This window comes from Tachyglossus aculeatus, chromosome X1, assembly GCF_015852505.1.
Source record: "Tachyglossus aculeatus isolate mTacAcu1 chromosome X1, mTacAcu1.pri, whole genome shotgun sequence".
Taxonomy (NCBI): domain Eukaryota; kingdom Metazoa; phylum Chordata; class Mammalia; order Monotremata; family Tachyglossidae; genus Tachyglossus; species Tachyglossus aculeatus.
Window position 1 is genome coordinate 59,775,482 of NC_052101.1, and position 22,705 is coordinate 59,798,186.

The window sequence follows — 22,705 nt, forward strand, 5'->3', positions numbered from 1 at the left end:
TGCAAGGCACTGTACTAAGCACTGAGGTAGATACAAGATAATCAGGTTGGACACAGTCCCTGTCTCACATGGGGCTCACCATCTAAGTCAGAGGGAGGAAGAGTCAATCCTCATTTTACTGAGGCGGTAACTGAGGCCCAGAGAAGTGAAATAACTTGCCTAAGGTCAAACAACAGACAAGGGATGGAGCTGGGGTTAGAACGCAGGTCCTCCATTTCCTAGGCCCCTGCTCTTTCCACTAGCCCATGCTGCTTTCAGATATTTAGCATTTGATTCTTAAACTCTGCTATAAGGAGTAGCGTAATAATGCAGTGCTGGGAGCTATGACCCAGAAGATAAAAGATACGCCCTTTCTTTTTTAATGTCACTGACATGCTAGAAGTTGGAGGGCATGCCACGAAACTACTCAGTGACTCAAGTTTCCCAGTATAAATTGGGATTAGTCATTTTCACTTCTCTCCCAAGGGTACTTCTAAATCAAATGAGGGAATATTTACACAGATCTTGCATTCACAAAATTTATTAATAAACCTAAAATTGGAAAGCAGCGTGGCCTAGAGGAAAGAGCCCAGGTTTGGAAGGCAGAGGACCTGCCTTCTAATCCCAGCTCTGCCACCTGTCTTTTGTGTGATTTTGGGCAAGACACTTCACATCTTTGGGCCTCAGTTTCCTCATCTGTAAAATGGAGATTAAATCCTACTCCCTTCTTCTTAGATTGTGATCCCCACGTGGGACAAGGACTGTGTCCAACCTGACTAGCTTGTATCTACCCCAGTGCTTAGTAGAGCACATGGCATGTAATAAGCACTTAACTACCATAATAATAATAATAGTAATGATAGTAATAATAATGAGGAGGAGAATGATGAGAAGCAGCATGGCCTAGTGGAAGGTACACAGAAGAGGGTGTTAGGAAGCCTAGGTTCGTATCTGGCTTTTGCTATTTGTGTGCTGTGTGACCTTGGGCAAGTCACTTGGCTTCTCTGTGCCTGTTTCCTCATCTGTAAAATGGGCATGTTCTCCCTCCCCCTTAGACTGTGAGCCCCTTATGGGTCAGGGATTAGTATTTGACATGATGATCTTGTATCTACGCTAGCACTTAGGACTGTGCTTGCCACATAGTAAACTCTCAACAAATACCACAATTGTTATTATTAGTGGCCTAAGTGGAAAGAGCATGGGCCTGGGATTCAGAGGACCTGGGCTGTAATCGCAACTCTGCTACTCGTCTGCTGTGTGACTTTGGATAAATCACTTCACTTCTCTGGGCCTCAGTTCCCTCATCTGTAAAACAGGGATTAAGACTGTGAGCCCCATGTGGGACAGGAATTGTGTCCAACCCCATTTGCTTACAGTGCCTGGCACACGGTAAATGATTTGCATAACAAATACCACAGTTATCGTTATTGTTGTGGCTCTGTGGCATACGGAACCCCTAGGTGCAGTGATGCTGCTTTTTCCCTAACTCGTGTATCATAAAATAAATGTGACATTTTCATAGTTTACAGGCTTACTTTACACTCCCCATCTCTCGGGGAGCTCATCCGCTCACATGGTTTGAGCTATGGCCTATATCCGAATGACTCCCAAACTACATTTGTAGCCCTGACCCCCTCGCCTGTTGTACGTTGCACTGTCTTTGAAACAGCTCCGTTGGAATCACCTGCTGGCACCTCAAAACTGAAAACTGACCAGACTCTTCTGAATTGCCAACGTGGTTGCAATATCATCCTCCTGTTACCTTGGTGACATCTTTGACTCCTCACTCTCATTTACCTCCCACATGAAGCAGCATGGCCTGGTGGCCAGAGCACAGGCTTGGAAGTCAGAGGATGTGGGTGCTAATCCCGGCTCTGCCACTTGTCTGCTGTGTGACCTTGGGCAAATCACTTCACTACTCTGGGCCTCAGGTACCTCATCTGTAAAACAGGGATTAAGATTGTGAGCCCCATGTGGGACAGGGACTGGGTCCAACCTGATTCCCTTGTATCTATCCCAGCACTTAGAACAGTACTTAGCACATAGTAAATGCTTAACAAATACAATAATAGTAATAATAATTGCGATTACTATTATTAAAGACGAAGAACCAGCAGGATTTAGGGAGAAAGACTGAATGTGAAAAACACACATCCTGCTGGTTCTTCATCTGTAATAATTCCTGGTATCCTCCCTGCTTCCAGTCTCTCTTACATACAGCTGTGTGGGTCATCATTTAGAAACCCTGATTGGTATGTATCATTCCCCTCCTCAAAAATCTGACTCCCTGTTATTTCTTGTATGGAACAAAATCTCTTGACTATCAGCTTTCTTCCCTCTTTCATGCTGTTCTCCCCTCCCAAACAGACCTCCTGTCTTTCACTTTCAACTCTCATCTTCGACACATTATTCATGCTTTGCCAATCAATCAATTGCGTTTATTGAGTACTAACTGTGTGCAGGGCATTGTACTAAGCATTTGGGAGAGTACAGACAGCATAACAGAGTTGGTAGACACGTTCCTGCCCATGAGGAGCCTGCATTAACTTTGAACATTGACATTGAATCCACATTTTACAGAGGAAACTGAGGCCCAGAGAAATGAAGTGATTTGCCCACGGTCACACCACAGGCAACTGATGGAGCCGGAATTGGAACCCAGCTCCTCTGACTCCCAGGCCTGTGCTCTTACCCTCAGGCTATGCTGCTTCTCTCAGTTCCCAGAGATGCCAGCACTGTTAGGCAATGAAGTGCTCCATATTTGTGCTCATGAGCCAATCAGGAGGCATGGACGGAGGGCGCTATCCCACAGTAATTCCACCTCATTTCCACAAGGACAACACATTTTTTCCCCTAGTCTTACTAGACTAAATTACAAGAAAAGTACTAGTTGCTCAACCCCTTTCCTTTGCTTGCTAATGAGTTAGAACATGTTAGCACCATTAAGAAACAGGGAACAGCTATGAACATTTTCAATCTACTGCTAAACTTGCCTGGTACTAAAATGACATTAGTATAAGTGTTTTCTTTTGGAAAAAAAATGTAGGCAAACGTTTTGCTTCTGGATCAGCTGACAAAAGCATTATCATCTGGACATCCAAACTGGAAGGCATCCTGAAGTACACGTAAGTAGTCTTTTTTTTCAATGGGTTATTCCTTCTGATTGATAAAATGCAGCATGAGAAATTTAGGTTAGGCATAAAGAAGAACTTCCAGACTTTACATGCTGGTAGGCACTAGAACAGGTTATCCAAGAGGATTGCATAATTTCTTGCTATGTAAAGCTGAAGCAGTGGTGTTTTTATTTTTTTTAATCATGTTTAAGCTCTTATTATGTGCCACACACTCTCCGAGAAGCAGTATGGCCTAGTGGATAGAGCACGGGCCTGGGAGTCATAAGGACCTGGGTTCTAATCCCAGCTCCGCCACTTGGCTGCTGTGTGACCTTGGGCAAGTGACTGAACTCCTTATCTTCCCTCCAAAACCCTGCCCTCTCCCTGACTTTCCCATCACTGCACTGTTGATGGCACTACCATCCTTTCCGTCTCACAAGCCCGCAACCTTGGTGTCATCCTCGTCTCCGCTCTCTCGTTCACCCCTCACATCCAATCCGTCACCAAAACCTGCCAGTCTCACCTCCGCAACATTGCCAAGATCCTCCCTTTCCTCTCCCTCCAAACAGCTACCCAGCTCGTTCAATCTCTCATCCTATCCCGACTGGATTACTGCATCAGCCTCCTCTCTGATCTCCCATCCTCCTGTCTCTCCCCACTTCAATCCATACTTCACGCCACTGCCCGGATCGTCTTTGTGCAGAAATGCTCTGGGCATGTTACTCCCCTCCTCAAAAATCTCCAGTGGCCACCAGTCAACCTACACATCAGGCAGAAACTCCTCACCCTCGGCTTCAAGGCTCTCCATCACCTCGCCTCCTCCTACCTCACCTCCCTTCTCTCCTTCTACAGCCCAGCCAGCACCCTCCGCTCCTCTGCCGCTAATCTCCTCACCGTGCCTCGTTCTCACCTGTCCTGCCGTCGACCCCCAGCCCATGTCATCCCCCTGGCCTGGAATGCCCTCCCTCCGCACATCCGCCAAGCTAGCTCTCTTCCTCCCTTCAAAGCCCTACTGAGAGCTCACATCCTCCAGGAGGCCTTCCCAGACTGAGCCCCCTCCTTCCTCTCCCCCTCCTCCCTCTTCCCATCCCCCCGCCTTACCTCCTTCCCCTCCCCGCAGCACCTGTATATATGTATATATGTTTGTACGTATTTATTACTCTATTTTATTTGTACATATTTATTCTATTTATTTTATCTTGTTAACATGTTTTGTTTTGTTATCTGTCTCCCCCTTCTAGACTGTGAGCCCGCTGTTGGGTAGGGATCGTCTCTATATGTTGCCAACTTGTAGTTCCCAAGCGCTTAGTACAGTGCTCTGCACACAGTAAGCGCTCAATAAATATGGTTGAATGAATGAATTAGCTTCCTGAACCTCAATTCCCTCATCTGTAAAATGGGGATTAAGACCGTGAGCCCCATGTGGGACATGGACTGAATCCAATCTGACTAGCCTGTATCTACCCTAACGCTTAGTACAGTTTCTGGCGTGTAGAAGGCACTCAACAAATGCCATTAAAAGAAAAAAAATGGCGGAGCCAGGATTAGTTTGAAGGAGATGCAGAACAGCAAAACCTGATTACCTCATATCTACCCCAGAGCTCAGAACAGTGCCTGGCACATAGTAAGCACTTAACAAATACCATAAAAAAAAATGTGGTCATATCCAAGTTCAGCAGCTTTGAGCTGTCACTGCCATCTTAGAGGAGCTTGTTATTGGACAGTTCACAGAACTTCTGTGTTGGGTCTTAAAATCACAGTTGTAATCGTTAGAAAGGTTATGTTTTTTAATTCTGAGTGTGACATGTGATGTTCTTTCAGGCACAATGATTCCATACAATGTGTTTCCTACAACCCGATTACCCATCAATTGGCTTCTTGTTCCTCCAGTGATTTTGGTAAGTTCTTTGTGCAAGACTTTTTTTCTCTTCGAATATCTGAACAGCCTTAAATTAGGGGTGAGTTGAATCAATCAATCAATGGCATTTATCGAGCACTTACTATGTGCAGAGCGCTGTACTAAGTGCTTGGGAGAGTACAGTATAACTGAATTAGCAGACACGGTCCCTGCCCGTAACGAGCTAAAGCCCAGGAATCCCAGGAGGGTGGTTTTACAACCTGGAATGATGAAGTGCTGCTTCTTTTCTATGGCACTGTAAGCACTTTGAATGTTTCAGAGGTCATTCAGTCAGTGGTATTTATTTACACTTACTTTGTACAGAACACTGTAGTAAGTGCTTGGGCGAGTACAGTGGAGTTGGTAGATACAATCTCTTTCCCTCAATAATCTTGCAGTCTAGTCAGGGAGGCAGACATTAAATGAAAAGGAAGCAACCAAATATAAGGATATGTACATAATCTCTGTGGGGGTGGGAATCGGGGGAGTATCTGAGTGTTTAGGAGTGGGTGGGACTGATGCATGGGAAAGGAGGTGGGGAGGGAAAATAGGGTTGGGGGTTGAGAGCTTAGGGAAGGCTTCCTGGAGGGTGTATGATTTGAGTTGGGCTTTGAAGATGGGGAGACTGCTGGTCAGTTGGATGTTTAGGGGGATGGAGTTCTAGGCAAGAGGAAGGGACTAAGCAAGGTGACAACAGCTGGGAACACAAGAGCGAGAGACAGTGAATAGGTTGGTATTAGAGGAGCGAAGTGTGAGGGCTCAATTGCAGTGGGAGATGAGCGAAGATAAGTAAGGGGGAGAGAGGTGATTGAAATCCCGATGCTGAGGAGTTTCTGCTTGAAGCATAATAATACTAATAATGATGGCATTTATTAAGTGCTTATCATGTGCTAAGAACTGTGTTAAGGGCTGGGGTAGGTACAAGATAATAAAACCAGACAGCATTCCTGACCCACACAGGACTCACAGTTTAAGAGGGAAGGAGAACAGGTATTTTACCCCCATTTTACAGATGAGGTAACTGAAGCATAGAAAAGTGAAGTGTCTTGCCCAGTGTCTTTCAGGAAGCAATTAGCAGAGTCAGGATTAGAGGTCTTTGATCATTGGTGGGAATAGAAGGGCTCCTAAGAAGGAGGGATAAAAAAATAATAACAGGAAGGGGGCTGGGGAAGGAGAAACTAGGAAGGAGTGCGTAATGGAATAGTAGGATTTGGGGGAGGAACAGAGAACAGGGATATAGCTCACTTGGGAAATTTAACTTTGGATTTTCAATTAGTTTTAAGATGAAAGATTGGGCTACACACCCTATAGGAAACCTGGATAAGGAAGCTTAGGTGCCATGCCTTGATGCTTAATATCTTGTAAGCAGCATATTAAGCACTGACCATGCACTTTGGGATATTGAGCTGAATTAGCATTTTTTCTCATTCTGTTTGTTTCATAACTCTGAAAACTTTGGTTTTGTTTTGCTTCCAAGGCCTTTGGTCTCCTGAGCAAAAATCTGTCTCTAAGCACAAAGCCAGCAGTAAAATCACCTGTTGTAGGTAAGTTTCTAGATGATGCTTAAATGTACATCTTATTTCTTCCTCTCCTCTCAAATGAGCACTTCAGATTAGTGCAGAAAGATACAGTAGCAACATAGCAGATCCACTTTAAACTCGTAGCTTAATATCTCCGTGCCACTTTGGTGGGAAGTTAGTGTCACGACTCGGTGGAGAAGTCTGTTCTTCGGTCATAGTGCGAGAAGAAAATTATTCTTATTAAAGACTGTTCAGAATTAAGATCTTCCTGCAAGCAACCCCAGAGACTCACAGAGTTCTGTGTTCTGTGTGCGTGGCAAGTGAATTTCAAAAGTTCTCCAAAGATGATTTCAGGAGGGCTTCTTTTTAGCTTCTGATTATCACACTTCCACCTTGTCTTAGGATATCTTTGCCAAATGTCAGTATTAACTGCAAAAACAGGCCCTTAGCGTGTTCTTGTGTATCAGGAAACTAAGACTAGGAGGAATCAATCATATTTATCGAGTGCTTACCGCGTGCAGAGCACTGTACTAAGCGCTTGGGAGAGTACAGTATAACAGAGTTGATAGGCGTATTCCCTGCCCCCAGCGAGCTCACAGTCTAGAACAGAGATGAACAGAGGGTCCTAATCATTGCTTCCCCAACAGAGGCAGGCTTCAGATCAAGACATCTTCCCATCCAGAATGCTTGTTTTTTTTCCTGTCCCTCTTCATTAGCTGGACAAACGATGGCCAGTACCTTGCTTTGGGGATGTTCAATGGTGTCATCAGCATTAGGAATAAAAATGGTGAGGAGAAAGTGAAGATAGAGCGTCCGGGAGGTACTCTCTCCCCTGTCTGGTCCATATGCTGGAATCCTTCAAGGTAAAATGTTTATCCAGTTTCATGAGGTCAGTGCTGTTGATCAAGAGGAAGCTTTGCTGGAGGGAGGGTCTTTTTTCTCGTCCACTCACTCTGCACTTCCTATAGGGCTCCCCGTAGGCTGATTAACTGGTTGCATTTCTCATGGGCTTTGTTTCAAATGGAACTTTACGGTCATTAATCCTCCAGGGTTATATCCTAACTCGAAGTTCCTGCTGTTTTCTTTTGTGGCCATAAATGAAATTGTTCTCTTATTATATTATTTTTAATTAACGAAAAACAGAACCTGTAATGCCCTAGATGTCTAAGCGTAACTCACAGTTTCTGGGAACAGTTTTACCTGCCATTAACAAAATTTGACATTGTAATCCTAAGTAATGTAGTGTAGTACTAGCCAATATGAATGAACGATTGCTGTGTAAGTTTCTGGAGAACAGCACCTCAGTTACTCTGCGCGTACAAGGTGTCGGGAGAACCAAGACTGCAGTTGGCTCTCCCTAGATGCCTTTGACCCTGAGGCTTCTCCATGGCATGGAGGGAAGCTGTCTTCACCCAGACTCTCCTCAGCATCCCAGCTGTGCCTACCAAGTAAGGATCCACTTAGCACCATAATGATAATGAATAATTATGGTACTTGTTCGATGTGGAATTGGGGAAGCTACCACAAGAAGAGTAGTCCCTCAGGCCATTAGCTCGAAAATGGCCAATGGGCACTGGGTTCCAGTGAATGATGACCTGGTCTGAGTTCCAACTGGAGAAAGGTTACTTGTTCCAGTTTCCCACATTTCTTCTGTGATCACTTTTCACAGACAATTATTGTGTTTTGACTCTAGAATTTCTACGTATTCAGTTTCTAAGAGAGTCTAAGAGAGTTCTGCTCCGTACTCATGTTTTAACTATGGGACTTGTAAATAATGCTATTGAAGGATTAGGGAGCATTTTTAATAATAATGATGGTATCTGTTAATAATGATGGTATTTGTTAAGCACGTACTCTGTGCCAGGCACTGAACTAAGCGCTGGGGTGGACACAAGCTAATCAAGTTGGATCCAGTCCTATGTGGGGCTTCACAATCTCAGTCCCCATTTTACAGGTGAGGTAAGTGAGACCCAGAAAAGTGAAATCAATCAATCAATCAATCAATCATATTTATTGAGCGCTTACTGTGTGCAGAGCACTGTACTAAGCGCTTGGGAAGTACAAGCTGGCAACATATAGAGACAGTCCCTACCCAACAGTGGGCTCACAGTCTAGAAGGGGGAGACAGAGAACAAAACCAAACATACTAACAAAATAAAATAAATAGAATAGATAGGTACAAGTAAAATAAATAAATAAATAAATAGAGTAATGAATATGTACAAACATATATACATATATACAGATGCTGTGGGGAAGGGAAGAAGGTAAGATGCGGGGGATGGAGAGGGGGACGAGGGGGAGAGGAAGGAAGGGGCTCAGTCTGGGAAGGCCTCCTGGAGGAGATGAGCTCTCAGTAGGGCCTTGAAGGGAGGAAGAGAGCTAGCTTGGCGAATGGGCAGAGGGAGGGCATTCCAGGCCCGGGGGAGGACATGGGCCGGGGGTCGATGGCGGGACAGGAGGGCTGAGCAGGTGTGAATGAGGTTGTCGTTAATGTAACTTGGTGATGACAAGGGCCTTTTTCCCGGGGGGGTGGGGGGAGATTCAGTCAGGACCGGACTGGGAAGGGGGGTTGGGGGACACTATAAGGAAGGTCGCTTAAGTGGGTGGGGGTGGAAGCAGGGGGCGTCTATGGCAGCGCTCGGAGGAGAGGAGCTTTCCGGGAGCAGCGGGGGCCACGAGGTGTGATGGCGGTCAGGCCTCTCGGGAATGGAGTCCCGGGCGTCTATGGCGGGCCTCTCTGGCGCTCTGAGGAGAGGATCCTTCCGAGAGCAGCGGGGTCCATGCAGTGTGATGGCGGGCGGGCCTCTCGGTAACGGAGTCCCGGGCGTCTATGGGGGCACTCTGAGGAGAGGATCCTTCCTGGAGCAGCGGGGGCCACGCGGTGTGATGGCGGGTGGGTGGGCCTCTCGGGAACAGAGTCCCGGGCGTCTATGGCGGCGCACTCTGAGGAGAGGATCCTTCCGGGAGCAGCAAGGCCACGCGGTGTGATGGCGGGCGGGCCTCTCGGGAACAGAGACCCAGGCGTCTATGGCGGTGCTCTGAGGAGAGGATCCTTCCGGGAGCAGCGGGGGCCACGCGGTGTGATGGCGGGCGGGCCTCTCGGGAACGGAGTCCCGGGCGTCTATCACGCCCTGCGTGAAATGCAGGGAAATGACTTGCCCTGCGTCACGCAGCAGACAAGTGGCAGAGTCAGGATTAGAACCCATGATCTTTGGACTTCCAGGCCCATGCTCTATCCACTACCCATGCTGCTTCTCCCACAGTGCTTGTTCCCCACAGAGCAAGTATGCTCTGAGTATAACACGATCCACAGTGGCCCAAATAAATTTAGGAGGAAATGGGTGGGCGTGTGCACATGGCATAAGTCAAGGTGTGATGGCTAGAATGTAATTTTCCCCAAATACAAGGTTCTTCAGAAACAAAGCTACGTCTTTATAATAGAGCTGACTATTGGTTCATCTTCAGAGGGCCAAATTCCTGAAGACTGTTCCATATGTGGCAGAAAGCCACAGTTAGAAAATTGAGTACCTTGACTCTATCCCTCCCTCTCTGTCCGGGCTCCGCAGATTATAAAATGAGAGTCTTGGGTTGTCAGCTCCACTCACTTGCCAGGCAAGAAGGCATTTCTCAGCCCCTGTCCTGTCTGCCAAAAACTGTTATAGGAGCTAGGAAAAAGAAGAAAAGAAAAAAACTCCACCAGATTTGAGCTCCTGTGCGACCATGCCTACTTCTGGCCTTACTCTGTGTAAAAAAATCTCAAATGAAAAGCAGCGTGGCCTAATGGATAGAACATGGACTTGGGAGTCAGAAGGACTTGGGTTTTAATCCTGGCTCTGCCACTTGTCTGCTGTGTGACTTGGGCAAGTCAGTTAACTTCTCTGTGCCTCAGTTATCGCATCTGTAATGTGGGGACTAAGACTGTGAGCCCCATGTGGGACAAAGACTGTCTATCTGACAGACTGATTAGCTTGTATCTACTCCAGCGCTTAGCACAGTGCCTGGCACCTAGTAAGCGTTTAACAAATACCATTTTAAAAAAAGTGAAAACCTAAGTGTGTTTCTCATTTCCCTATTTCCCATCCCTGATTGTGTCAATACAAAAGGTGTGTATATAGTGCTCAGGGGAGTTTGTTTACTACCCCTTCTCACAGGATGGATTCTAACCTCACACTGATTTCACCTCTGTTTTACCTAGCAGGCTTGCTGCATCACCCTAAACTGCTTTAGCCAGTCTTTTGGCAACTTCCCTTCCCCTCCATGTTATTATTTCTAAATCTTCTTGAACTTAGCCCTAGGCTTTGTAGTTTCCCAAGGTCATGGTCCCTAAGACTTGTTCTATCTTCTGTCAATTAGAGATGAACACAATGACGTTCTGGCTGTGGCAGATTGGGGTCAGAAACTCTCTTTCTACCAACTCAGTGGCAAGCAGGTAGGTACTAATTAAATTTGGCATCCCTTTCCTCTCTAGCATAGCCCCATCTATCCTTCCTCTGCTTTTTGCTTGTGAACCTCAACTACAGCTAAGCCAATAGGAAACCGTCACCCATCTTGGGCTCAGCGCTTAGTACAGTGCCTCAGCTCTCAGTACAGTGCCTGGCACCTAGTAAGTGCTTAACAAATGCCATCATTAGTACCAATAGGTGACAGGTGCTTTCCATCTCCTTCCATTCCTTCTTTGTGGAGAATTGTGGAGCTAATGGTTTAACTGTCCACCTTTTGTTCTCCAGTTACCTCCCTCTGGTGCAAGATTTCTTCGAGATCAATCAATCAATCAATCGTATTTATTGAGCGCTTACTATGTGCAGAGCACTGTACTAAGCGCTTGGGAAGTACAAATTGGCATCACATAGAGACAGTCCCTACCCAACAGTGGGCTCACAGTCTAAAAGGGGGAGACAGAGAACAGAACCAAACATACCAACAAAATAAAATAAGTAGGATAGAAATGTACAAGTAAAATAAATAAATAAATAAATAAATAGAGTAATAAATATGTACAACCATATATACATATATACAGGTGCTGTGGGGAAGGGAAGGAGGTAAGACGGGGGGATGGAGAGGGGGACGAGGGGGAGAGGAAAGAAGGGGCTCAGTCTGGGAAGGCCTCCTGGAGGAGGTGAGCTCTCAGCAGGGCCTTGAAGGGAGGAAGAGAGCTAGCTTGGCGGATGGGCAGAGGGAGGGCATTCCAGGCCCGGGGGATGACGTGGGCCGGGGGTCGATGGCGGGACAGGCGAGAGCGAGGTACAGTGAGGAGATTAGTGGTGGAGGAGCGGAGGGTGCGGGCTGGGCAGTAGAAGGAGAGAAGGGAGGTGAGGTAGAAGGGGGCGAGGTGATGGACAGCCTTGAAGCCCAGGGTGAGGAGTTTCTGCCTGATGCGCAGATTGATCGGTAGCCATTGGAGGTTTTTGAGGAGGGGAGTAATATGTCCAGAGCGTTTCTGGACAAAGATAATCTGGGCAGCAGCATGAAGTATGGATTGAAGTGGAGAGAGACACGAGGATGGGAGATCAGAGAGAAGGCTAGTGCAGTAGTCCAGACGGGATAGGATGAGAGCTTGAATGAGCAGGGTAGCGGTTTGGATGGAGAGGAAAGGGCGGATCTTGGCAATGTTGTGGAGCTGAGACCGGCAGGTTTTGGTGACGGCTTGGATGTGAGGGGTGAATGAGAGAGCGGAGTCGAGGATGACACCACGGTTGCGGGCTTGTGAGATGGGAAGGATGGTAGTGCCGTCAACAGAGATGGGAAAGTCAGGGAGAGGACAAGGTTTGGGAGGGAAGACAAGGAGCTCAGTCTTCGACATGTTGAGCTTTAGGTGGCGGGCGGACATCCAGATGGAGATGTCCTGAAGGCAGGAGGAGATGCGAGCCTGGAGGGAGGGGGAGAGAGCAGGGGCAGAGATGTAGATCTGGGTGTCATCAGCGTAGAGATGATAGTTGAAGCCGTGGGAGCGAATGAGGTCACCAAGGGAGTGAGTGTATATTGAGAACAGAAGGGGACCAAGCACTGAACCTTGGGGAACCCCCACAGTAAGAGGATGGGAGGGGGAGGAGGAGCCTGCAAAAGAGACTGAGAAAGAACGACCAGAGAGATAAGAGGAGAACCAGGAGAGGACGGAGTCTGTGAAGCCAAGGTCAGATAACGTGTTGAGGAGAAGGGGGTGGTCCACAGTGTCAAAGGCAGCTGAGAGGTCGAGGAGGATTAGGACAGAGTATGAGCCGTTGGATTTGGCAAGCAGGAGGTCATTGGTGACCTTTGAGAGCGCAGTTTCCGTGGAATGAAGGGGACGGAAGCCAGACTGGAGGGGGTCGAGGAGAGAGTTGTTGTTGAGGAATTCTAGGCAGCGCGTGTAGACAACTCGTTCAAGGAGTTTGGAAAGGAATGGTAGGAGGGATATGGGACGATAACTAGAAGGTGAGGTGGGGTCAAGAGAGGGTTTTTTTAGGATGGGAGAGACATGGGCATGTTTGAAGGCAGAGGGGAAGGACCCAGTGGAGAGTGAGCGGTTGAAGATGGAAGTTAAGGAGGGGAGAAGGGATGGAGCGAGAGATTTCATAAGATGAGAGGGAATGGGGTCAGAAGCACAGGTGGCCGGAGTAGCACTTGAGAGGAGGGAGGAGAGTTCCTCTGAGGATACCGCTGGGAAGGATGGGAGAGTAGCAGAGAGTGTTGAGAGCCGGGGGGTTGGAGAAAGGGGGGAAGAGACTTTGGGGAGGTCGGACCTGATGGATTTAATTTTGTTAATGAAGTAGGAGGCCAGATCGTTGGGGGTGAGGGAAGGAGGAGGGGGAGGAACCGGGGGCCTGAGAAGGGAGTTGAATGTATGGAAGAGCTGGCGGGGGTGATGGGCATGGGTGTCAATAAGGGAGGAGAAATAGTTTTGTCTGGCAGAAGAGAGGGCTGAGTTAAGGCAGGAAAGGATAAACTTGAAGTGAACGAGGTTGGCATGGTGTTTAGACTTTCGCCAGCAGCGTTCGGCAGCTCGAACATAAGAGCGAAGGAGGCGGACAGTGGCAGTGATCCAGGGCTGTGGGTTAGTGGTGCGAGAGCGGCGAAGGGAAAGGGGAGCGAGCGAGTCTAGCTGAGTAGAAAGCGTAGAGTTGAGAGCAGTAATCTGATCATCAAGACTGGGTAGAGAGGAGAGGGCGGCGAGGTGGGGTGTGAGGCGCTCCGAAAGATGGGTGGGGTCCAGAGAGTGGAGATCTCTGTGAGGGAGTAATGCGGATTTACGGGGGAAAGGTGTGTGAGTGAGGAGGCAGGTGAGAAGATTATGATCAGAGAGAGGGATCACAGAGTTGGTGAGGGTGGACACAGTGCAGCGGTAGGAGATGATGAGGTCGAGGGTATGACCAAGTTGGTGAGTGGGTGAGGTGGGGCGGAGGAAGAGGTTGGCAGCGTCAAGGAGAGATAGAAGGCGGGCGGCAGAGGAGTCGTTAGGGATATCCATGTGGATATTGAAGTCTCCGAGGATCAGAGTGGGCATGGAGAAGGAGAGAAGGAATGTGAGGAAGGGGTCAAAGTCGTTAAAGAGATGAAGTCAGTGAACATTCCCTGTGGCATGAGTAGGGTTTTCCTCCAGTTCACGGGATTTAGATCATTAATTAGGAAATTCTCTTTTCCTCTGGGTATTTTTTTGTTCCTTTTTTAGGTTGGTAAGGATAGGACACTGACTTTTGACCCCTGCTGCATTAGCTATTTTTCCAAAGGAGAATATATCTTGCTGGGAGGATCAGATAAGCAAGTCTCCCTCTTCACCAAGGATGGCGTACGTCTCGGGACTGTTGGAGAACAGAACTCCTGGGTGTGGACTTGTAAAGTTAAACCAGATTCTAACTATGTGGTAAGAAGAGAAGTTTTATTCTACCAAATCCTATGGAGTTGGCACTACCCCTAGCCAAAGCCTCCATTCCTATCAACAGAGTGACGGAGGGGAAGCAATGGGAAGGTCCATCTATTTAACTCTGGAAATTGTCATCATTCATTCATTCAATTGTATTTATTGAGCACTTACTGTGTGCAGAGCACTGTACTAAGCGCCTGGGAAGTACAGGTTGGCAACATATAGAGACGGTCCCTACCCAACAGCGGGCTCACAGTCTAGAAGGGGGAGACAGACAACAAAACAAAACATATTAACAAAATAAAATAAATAGAATTCTCTCCCCTTAGGTGGTTGGCTGCCAGGATGGAACCGTTTCCTTCTACCAGCTGATTTTCAGCACAGTCCATGGACTGTATAAGGATCGTTACGCTTACCGGGACAGCATGACTGATGTGATTGTCCAGCACCTGATCACAGAGCAGAAAGGTAGGAGAAAGTTGAGGTGGAAGAGTGAGAAATTCAGGAGGGATTAATCGGTCATTCGATGGGATTTGAGTGCTTCCTGAGGGTAGAGCACTATACCAAGCTCTAAGGACTAGGGCTGAGAGAGTTGAGGATGAGTTCAGATCTGGGTTTAGAGCCCTGCCTCCAGCCAAATATCCCCAACCGGATTTGATTCAGCCTGCTTTAGTCTAGGCTGAATGGGACCAGAAGTGGCTTTGGGTCGGTTCCGGGGATTTGGCATGCAAGTGCAGTAGTTTTACAGTTAGGCAGCAGTGCATCCTCAGCATGCACTGCAGCATGACTCAGTGGAAAGAGCCCGGGCTTTGGAGTCAGAGGTCATGGGTTCAAATTCCAGCTCTGCCAATTGCCAATTGGGCAAGTCACTTCACTTCTCTGGGCCTCAGTTACCTCATCTGTAAAATAGGGATGAAGACTGTGAGCCCCCTGTGGGACAACCTGGTCACCTTGTAACCTCCCCCAGCACTTAGAACAGTGCTTTGCACATAGTAAGTGCTTAATAAATGCTATCATTATCATCATTATTATTATTATCTTGGGCTGCTGGAAGTAACACACATGTATAAACGGCAGCATCCTAGCTACAGCCTCCTCAGGCCCTCAGGGTGTTAAGCAACGTGGCCTAGTGAATAGAGCACAGGACTGGCAGTCAGAAGGACTTGGGTTCTAATCCCAGCTCTGTCACTTGTCTGCTGTGTGTGGCCTTGGGCAAGTCACTTGCCTTCTGGGCCTCAGTTACCACATCTGTAAAATGGGGATATGGACTGGGTCCAACCTGATTGACTTATATCTACCCTAGTGCTTAATATGGTGTCTTGTGCATTGTAAGCGCTTAATCAATCAATCAATCGTATTTATTGAGCGCTTACTGTGTGCAGAGCACTGTACTAAGTGCTTGGGAAGTACAAGTTGGCAACATATAGAGACGGTCCCTACCCAACAGTGGGCTCACAGTCTAGAAGGGGAAGACAGAGAACAAAACAAAACATATTAACAAAATAGAATAGATATGTACAACAAATACCATTAAAAGCATGCCCCATTCTCTCCCCCCACCACAAAAACCAACCCCCCCCCCAAAAAAAAAACAGCAGGAGAGGGTGGGGGTACCAAAAGGATAGTCCAATCTGGGCTGATTCCAGACGAGTTTGGCTTTGATCTGGTCTGACCCATGAGTTCAGAACCCTTGGATAAACCTGGACCTTCCCAGATTGGGGAGCTGCAGTTGGAGATAATTAATGGATGCTGATGACTTCTGAAGAGCCATCACTCAGTATACACAGCTTTGTAGTTGTTAAGGAAGCAGCGCGGTCTAGTGGAAAGAGCACAGTCCTGGCAGTCAGAGGACCTGGGTTCTAATCCCGGCCCCACCACTGGTCTGTTGTATGAGTGTGGTCAAGTCACTTCATTTCTCTACCTCAGTTTCCTCATTTGTAAGATGGAGATGCAGTGCCTGTCCTCCCTTCTACGTAGATTGTGAGCCCCATGTGGGACAGGAACTGTGTCCAACCTGATTATCCAGTGCTTAGAACAGTGCTTAACAAAAGTACCATAATAATAGTTATCACTATTGTCATGATGCTCTCTTTCCTCTAGAGGTCACTGCTAGCAGCATTTAAGGTCATCTCCCCGTGGGTCTTAACTGCAGAAATAATCAAGATCTTTGAGTAGTAGTAATAGTATTTATGAAACTGTTACCTTGTGCAGGGCACTGTACTAAGCACTGGCAAAGAATACACTTCATTCTGGGAATTAGACCTGACCCTTATTCCTCAGGGGGCTTACAATCTAAAAAGCAAGTACCTGTATGTTTCAGGCACTGGCTAAACAGAGGAGATGGTTATTTCACTTGAAACCAGAGTCAGAGGGTTCCAGATATTTCATCTCGAGTCCACATCAAGTAGATTTACATTTTGATCCCCAACAACATTTCAGAAGAAATGTCTGTAAATCTAGATGCAGATCTATTTGTGGAGGGTAGCTGGTCACGTCTGGGTCCAGAGGATGATTATTATTAATTATGGTATTTAAGCATTTACTATGCATCAGGTACTGTTCTAAGCCCTGGGGTAGGTACAAGTTAATCAGGTTGGACACAGTTCCTGTCCCGCACGGGGCTCACAGCCTAAGTAGGAAGGAGACTGAGTATTGAGTCACCATTTTACTGATGAGGAACCTGAAGAAGTGAAGTGATGTGCCCAAGGTCACACAGCAGGCAAATGGCAGAGCCAGGATTAGATCCCAGGTCCTCTGACTGCCAGGCCTGTGCTTATTCCACTAGGCCATGGCTAGTCCTCTGTGGAATAATAATTTAATAATTATGGTATTAAGTGCTTACAAACAGTGGGCTAAGTGCTGGGGTAGATACAGGACAATCCTACGAGACACAGTCCCTGAACCAAACGGGCTCACAGTCTAAGAGGTAGGAAGAGCAGGAATCTTAATTCCATTTTACAGATGAGGAAGCTGAGGCCCAGAGAAGTTATGTGACTTGCCCATAGTCTCACAGCAGGTCCAGGGTAGAGATGGGATTAGAACCTGGGTCTCTTGACTCCTAGTTCCATATTTTTCACCAGACCAAATCTGGTATTCAGGCAGATTTGCATGTAGTCTTCTGCCCTGTTTCATACTTGAAACAGAAACAAGAAATCATACCTCTTGCAATTTTCACCCTGCTCATCTCCCAGTACTAAGACCCTGCATTCTTCGTTTGCTTTCTCGACAGTTCGAATTAAATGCAAAGAGCTCGTCAAGAAAATTGCCATCTACAAAAACAGATTAGCTATCCAACTTCCAGAGAGAATACTGATATATGAATTATATTCATATGACATATCAGATATGCATTACCGAGTGAAGGAAAAAATCCTCAAGAAGTTTGAATGCAACCTGCTGGTGGTGTGTTCGGATCACATTATCCTTTGCCAGGTTTGGAGCTATGAATACGATGTGACTGGAGTTATTAGTGTGTGGTGTTTAAATTGTTATTCAAACTTATGTTTTTCAAACTTTTCAGTCTGAAGATCACTTCAGAGAGGCAGAGGTTCTGGGAGTTTTCCCTCTCTAGCCTTCCTCACCTCTGGAGACACAAGTTTCTCCTTCTGCTCTTGATCTGTGCCAGCTTCCAGCTGTTGTCCTGAGGCTCCAATTTTCAGTTCTCCAGGGGGTGGATTCTCCTCTTGGAAGCGAAACAGCTCTGGGAATGGCATGTGTAGCAATATGACCACAGATCACCTTAGAGAGCTGCTATTTTAATTCAAAATCGGCTCAGACCTGGAAGCTTAAATATATCTTTAAAGAAGTATGCTTGGAAAAAATATCTATCTATATGTATGATTCATTATGGTATTTATTAAGCACTTACCACGTGCTGAGCTCTAGGGTAGGTACAAGTTAATCACTTCAGATACAGTTCCTGTTCCACATGGGGCTCGCAGTTTGAGGCGGAAATAGGATTTAATCCCCGTTTTACAGATGAGGAAACTGAGGCACAGGTAAGTGAAGTGAACTGCCCAAGGTCACGTAGCAGGAGAGTGGCAGAGCTGAGATTAGAACCCTGGTCCTCTGACTCCCAGGCCCATACTCTTTCCACTAAGCCACACTGCTTACCATTCGTGCTTTCAAAAGTTGGAATACCCAGTAGATATTTGGGGAAAAAAATAATCCCATTCATTCATTCATTCAGTCATATTTATTGAGCACTTACTGTGTGCAGAGCACTGTACTAAGTGCTTGGGAAGTACAAGTTGGCAACATATAAAGACAGTCCCTACCCAACAATGGGCTCACAGTGTAGAAAGGGGAGAGAGACAACAAAACAAAACATGTGGACAGGTGTCAAGTCATCAGAATAAATAGAAGTAAAGCTAGATGCATATCATTAACAAAATAAATAGAATAGTAAATATGTACAAGTAAAATAGAGTAATAAATCTGTACAAACATATATACAGGTGCTGTGTCTTCCAGCCAGGAGAGGCAGCCTCCTCGTTTCCCAAAACAACTGACAGACATTATAACTCACCTTGGGAGTAGTGCTGTTAGACTTTGGGGGGATCGATCAATCAATCAGTGGTATTTATTGGGTGCTTTCTGTGTGCAGAGACTGTACTAAGCGCTTGGGAGAATACTGTACAACAGAGTCGGTAGACACATTTCCCCATTCACAACGACTCCCCAATGAGTTTACAGTCTAGAAGGATGAGAGCTTAATTCCTTTTTGGGCATAGAGGTGGATTTGGTGCCCCCAGAGGCTGATGGGAAGAAATACTGTAGGATTCACTGTAAAGACAAAGAGTATTTTCTATTTTCCCTTCAAAGCCAGAAGTTCCTGGGTTAAACAAGAATCTCCTTTCTGGATTTGGTAATGTTTGAGTCCCCAGAACCGCCTTGTAATGCCAGGTTTCTTTTCCAGGAGAAAAGGCTGCAGTGTCTGTCCTTTAGCGGAGTGAAAGAAAGGGAGTGGCAGATGGAATCTCTCATTCGTTACATCAAGGTGATTGGAGGCCCTCCGGGGAGGGAAGGCCTGTTAGTCGGTCTGAAGAATGGTCAGGTAAATGCTTTTCCCTCTCCTTGGGTTTTGGGTGTCAGTTCATTATTCTGCCTGGCAATCTGAAAGCCAACCCATCTGTCCCAGAGCTATCCTGGTACTAGGGTAGGAATTGGTACTTTGCAGGGGCCAGTTCTATTTTAGCTGTGGTTCTATCTGGACAAGCCTGCTAGCATTCACAGTGTTGGAGCCATAAGGGAAATAATAATATTAATTGTGGTATTTGTTAAGCTCTTACTTTGCGCCAAGGACTGTACTAAGCACTGGGGCAGGTACAAAATAATTATGTCCCACGTGGGGCTCACAGTCTAGGAGGGCGAACAGGTATTTTATTCCCATTTTGCAGATGAGGGAACTGAGGCACAGAGAAGTTAACTGACTTGTCCAAGGTCACACAGCAGGTACGTGGCAGAGCCAGGATTAGAACCCAGGTCCTCTGACTCCCAAACCCATGCTCTTCCCACCAGGCCTCACTGCTTCTCTTGAGTTGTAACAATCTGTTGGAGAGGCAGACTCCCCTAGTCCTCTCCTCTGAGCCAACCTTACGAGCCCTCATATCATCAGTGAACTAATGAATCAATCAACAGTACTTACTGAGTCCTTATCATGTGCAGAGCACTGCACTAAGCACTTGAGAGAGGACAGCAGAGTTGGTAGACACATTCCCTGCCCACAAGACGCTCACAGTCTACAGGGGGAGACAGGCAGTACTATAAATAAATTAGGGCTTTGTATATAAATTAGTATTAATAAGTAAATGTATTAATGATTGAATTAATAGGAAACCTTTCTCAATGCTCCAATCCCTTGTAGCCCCTGAATAGCTAGCCAAAGGGCAGTCTTAGAGTCCAGGCAGGTCAGCAGCAAGATGTGGGATGGGGGAGGTAGAGTTGCCAGCTAACTGAGGCATCAGATGTCAATCCCAGATGTCAGTTCCCAGACCAATCAGGTGACACACACAAATAAACGTAAGCTAAGGCTCTCAAGGCAAATTTTGCTGAATTGTGGAAAAAAAAATACTAGTTACCAGTCCCCCTTTGTTAGTTAGAAAATGGGATTGGAAAGCCAGTGACTTTAACAGAGCTTAAAAGATGTTGCTTCAGTTTACCGGTTAAATGAAAGTACCACTCTTATGTATCTGATTTTTTGGTTGTTTCCATATTTGCTTTCTTCTTCCAATGGCTCTCTGCCTTTGACTGCTGTATTTGCTAATTAGACATAAGATAAAAGGTCAGCCCATTGGTCAACCTTGATTTTTTTCCCACTTGTTGGGGAATCTATTTGTCGAACAATGGAGAAGGTATTTGGCAGGGTCTGTGGAGACTGATTCTTGTTTTCCGGGAATAGGAGGGGAGGAATGTGTTGCCCCCATGTTTTTCCTAAATCACAGTTGTTGCTGTGTGGTTCTAATGCTCATTCTCATCCCTGCTTCCACCCTTCTAGAGTGGCAAGAAAGCTGCCTTAGCTTTCTCCCTCAGCCCTATTTCCACTCCAATTCCCTCCCAGAGCAAAATCGAGCTGCCGTAAAACCTCATTTTCTGGACTGGCTCTCTTCCTTCCTAGAGCACTGTCAGGGCCAGTTGCTCTATCCTGATTTGGGAGGTTGTGATGTAGTGTGATGACCATCAGGAATCAAAGTAACTGTCGTGTGAATTGTGGGATGAACAGTTTGCAAACCATTTGCCATTTTCATTAACAGGTTCTAAAATCCGGTACAGTACTGCACTTGAGTGATGGCTTGACCTCTGGGTGCAATTTGAAAACATTGATTCATTCATTCAATCGTATTTATTGAGCGTTTACTTTGGGCAGAGCACTGTACTAAGATCTTGGAAAAATACAGTTCAGTTCAGTTGCTTTTAAGGAACATTTTCTTGAGCCTGCGACATATATCAAAAATTCAGAAAGGGGAGTACGAGAGTTTGAAATTGACATCCTGGAAACACTAAAACACCAGCTTGTGTGGCATGATGGAAGGCAAAACTTTCCAGCAGATGGCATTGTAGATAGGCTTCTTTAGCTGTTTTTTCAGGATGGAAATAGCTGCATCATCAAGAAGAATTTATTAAACTCCCACCAGTGAGTTAATGTGTTGCAGAACATACATTCAATTATATTAGTATCTCCCCATGTTATTTATTTTTTTAACTGAAATCCCTGCTGGATGGAGCCTTTCAGCCCCCATGGCTTTGGGAATGTCATCAACATTCCATCAGCCAGGACAGGAAACATCTATTCCAAAGCATGAAAGGGAGATTGGTGCATAGGGGTCTGCTTTGTTGTTTTTTGCAGTCTTGCTTGAGAACCATGAGCATACTGTATGTGCATATTTGCCCCTTTTTGATTTATAGTAATGACAGTTCTTCTCTGCACAGAACGTCTTGTGAAGTTGGTGGGCATCTGTGCTCCAGAGAGACCTGCTGAAGGCCGCGTGTGGGTGAAATTGACCGTGACCGAAGTAATAACTTATACTTTCACGTTGAAATCTTGTTCAGATCCTGAAGATCTTTGTGGACAACTTGTTTGCCATTGTACTGCTCAAACAGAGCACAGCTGTTCGGTGCCTGGACATGAGTGCATCCCGAAACAAGTTGGCCGTGGTGGACGAAAACGACACCTGCCTGGTGTACGACCTTCACACCAAGGAGCTGCTTTTCCAGGTACAAATTCAGGCAGGATGGCCAGCCAGCGGGAGTGTGCCTGCCACTCGGGGATGGAATTTCAGAGCCCCCATCTCGTCTCCAGGAAGATCAACTAGGATTCACGCACATTCGGTTCTGTATCCCAGGGCTCTCTTTCCATGCCGAGAGGGTTTAAGATTCATTAGAAACTGAGGACTTTTGCAGACAAGCTCTCACTGAATCAAATACCACTGGGTTGCTGACTCTGAAAAATGAAAATGATGGTAGAGTAGTTTTTCACTCCCTGAATGGGAGGGAAATGTCAATGAGTGCAGAAATGCATGAGACCTGGATTGACCTAACGCCTTGGAGAGAGGGGGTGGGTCGAGACATGCAAGTGCTGGACTAGTCCAGAGGGAATCTGATGGGGCATTCAAGGAAATGAGGTGGCTCAACAAATGGGGAATCTGGCAGATGTGGAAATTGGCAAAAGGGTAAAACCAAAACATACAAATGCTAGAAGTCTAAGACATAAAATGAGTGAATTCAAATGCTGAAGGCTTAGTGAGGACCTTGAGACTTGGTTTGATGAGGGGAAGGAAATCAATTGGTTACTATACTTCCAGGTTACAGCCTCTATGGGAAATACAGGAATGGGTACACAGGTTTATGTGAGAGA

At 46.4% G+C, this 22,705-nt stretch overlaps 1 protein-coding gene across 2 annotated transcripts in view; it reads left to right on the forward strand.

Annotated features, from left to right (window-relative positions):
- The window catches only part of IFT122 (intraflagellar transport 122), a 74,009-nt gene that overhangs the window by 6,994 nt on the left and 44,310 nt on the right, over positions 1–22,705 (forward strand). For both annotated transcript variants that reach the window (XM_038772163.1, XM_038772164.1), the window contains 10 exons: positions 3,026–3,104; positions 4,914–4,990; positions 6,467–6,533; positions 7,226–7,372; positions 10,866–10,941; positions 14,161–14,352; positions 14,682–14,820; positions 17,582–17,784; positions 19,271–19,408; positions 21,901–22,065. In XM_038772163.1, coding sequence (XP_038628091.1) covers positions 3,026–3,104; positions 4,914–4,990; positions 6,467–6,533; positions 7,226–7,372; positions 10,866–10,941; positions 14,161–14,352; positions 14,682–14,820; positions 17,582–17,784; positions 19,271–19,408; positions 21,901–22,065 — 1,283 coding nt within the window. The remainder of the gene's footprint in view (positions 1–3,025; positions 3,105–4,913; positions 4,991–6,466; positions 6,534–7,225; positions 7,373–10,865; positions 10,942–14,160; positions 14,353–14,681; positions 14,821–17,581; positions 17,785–19,270; positions 19,409–21,900; positions 22,066–22,705) is intronic.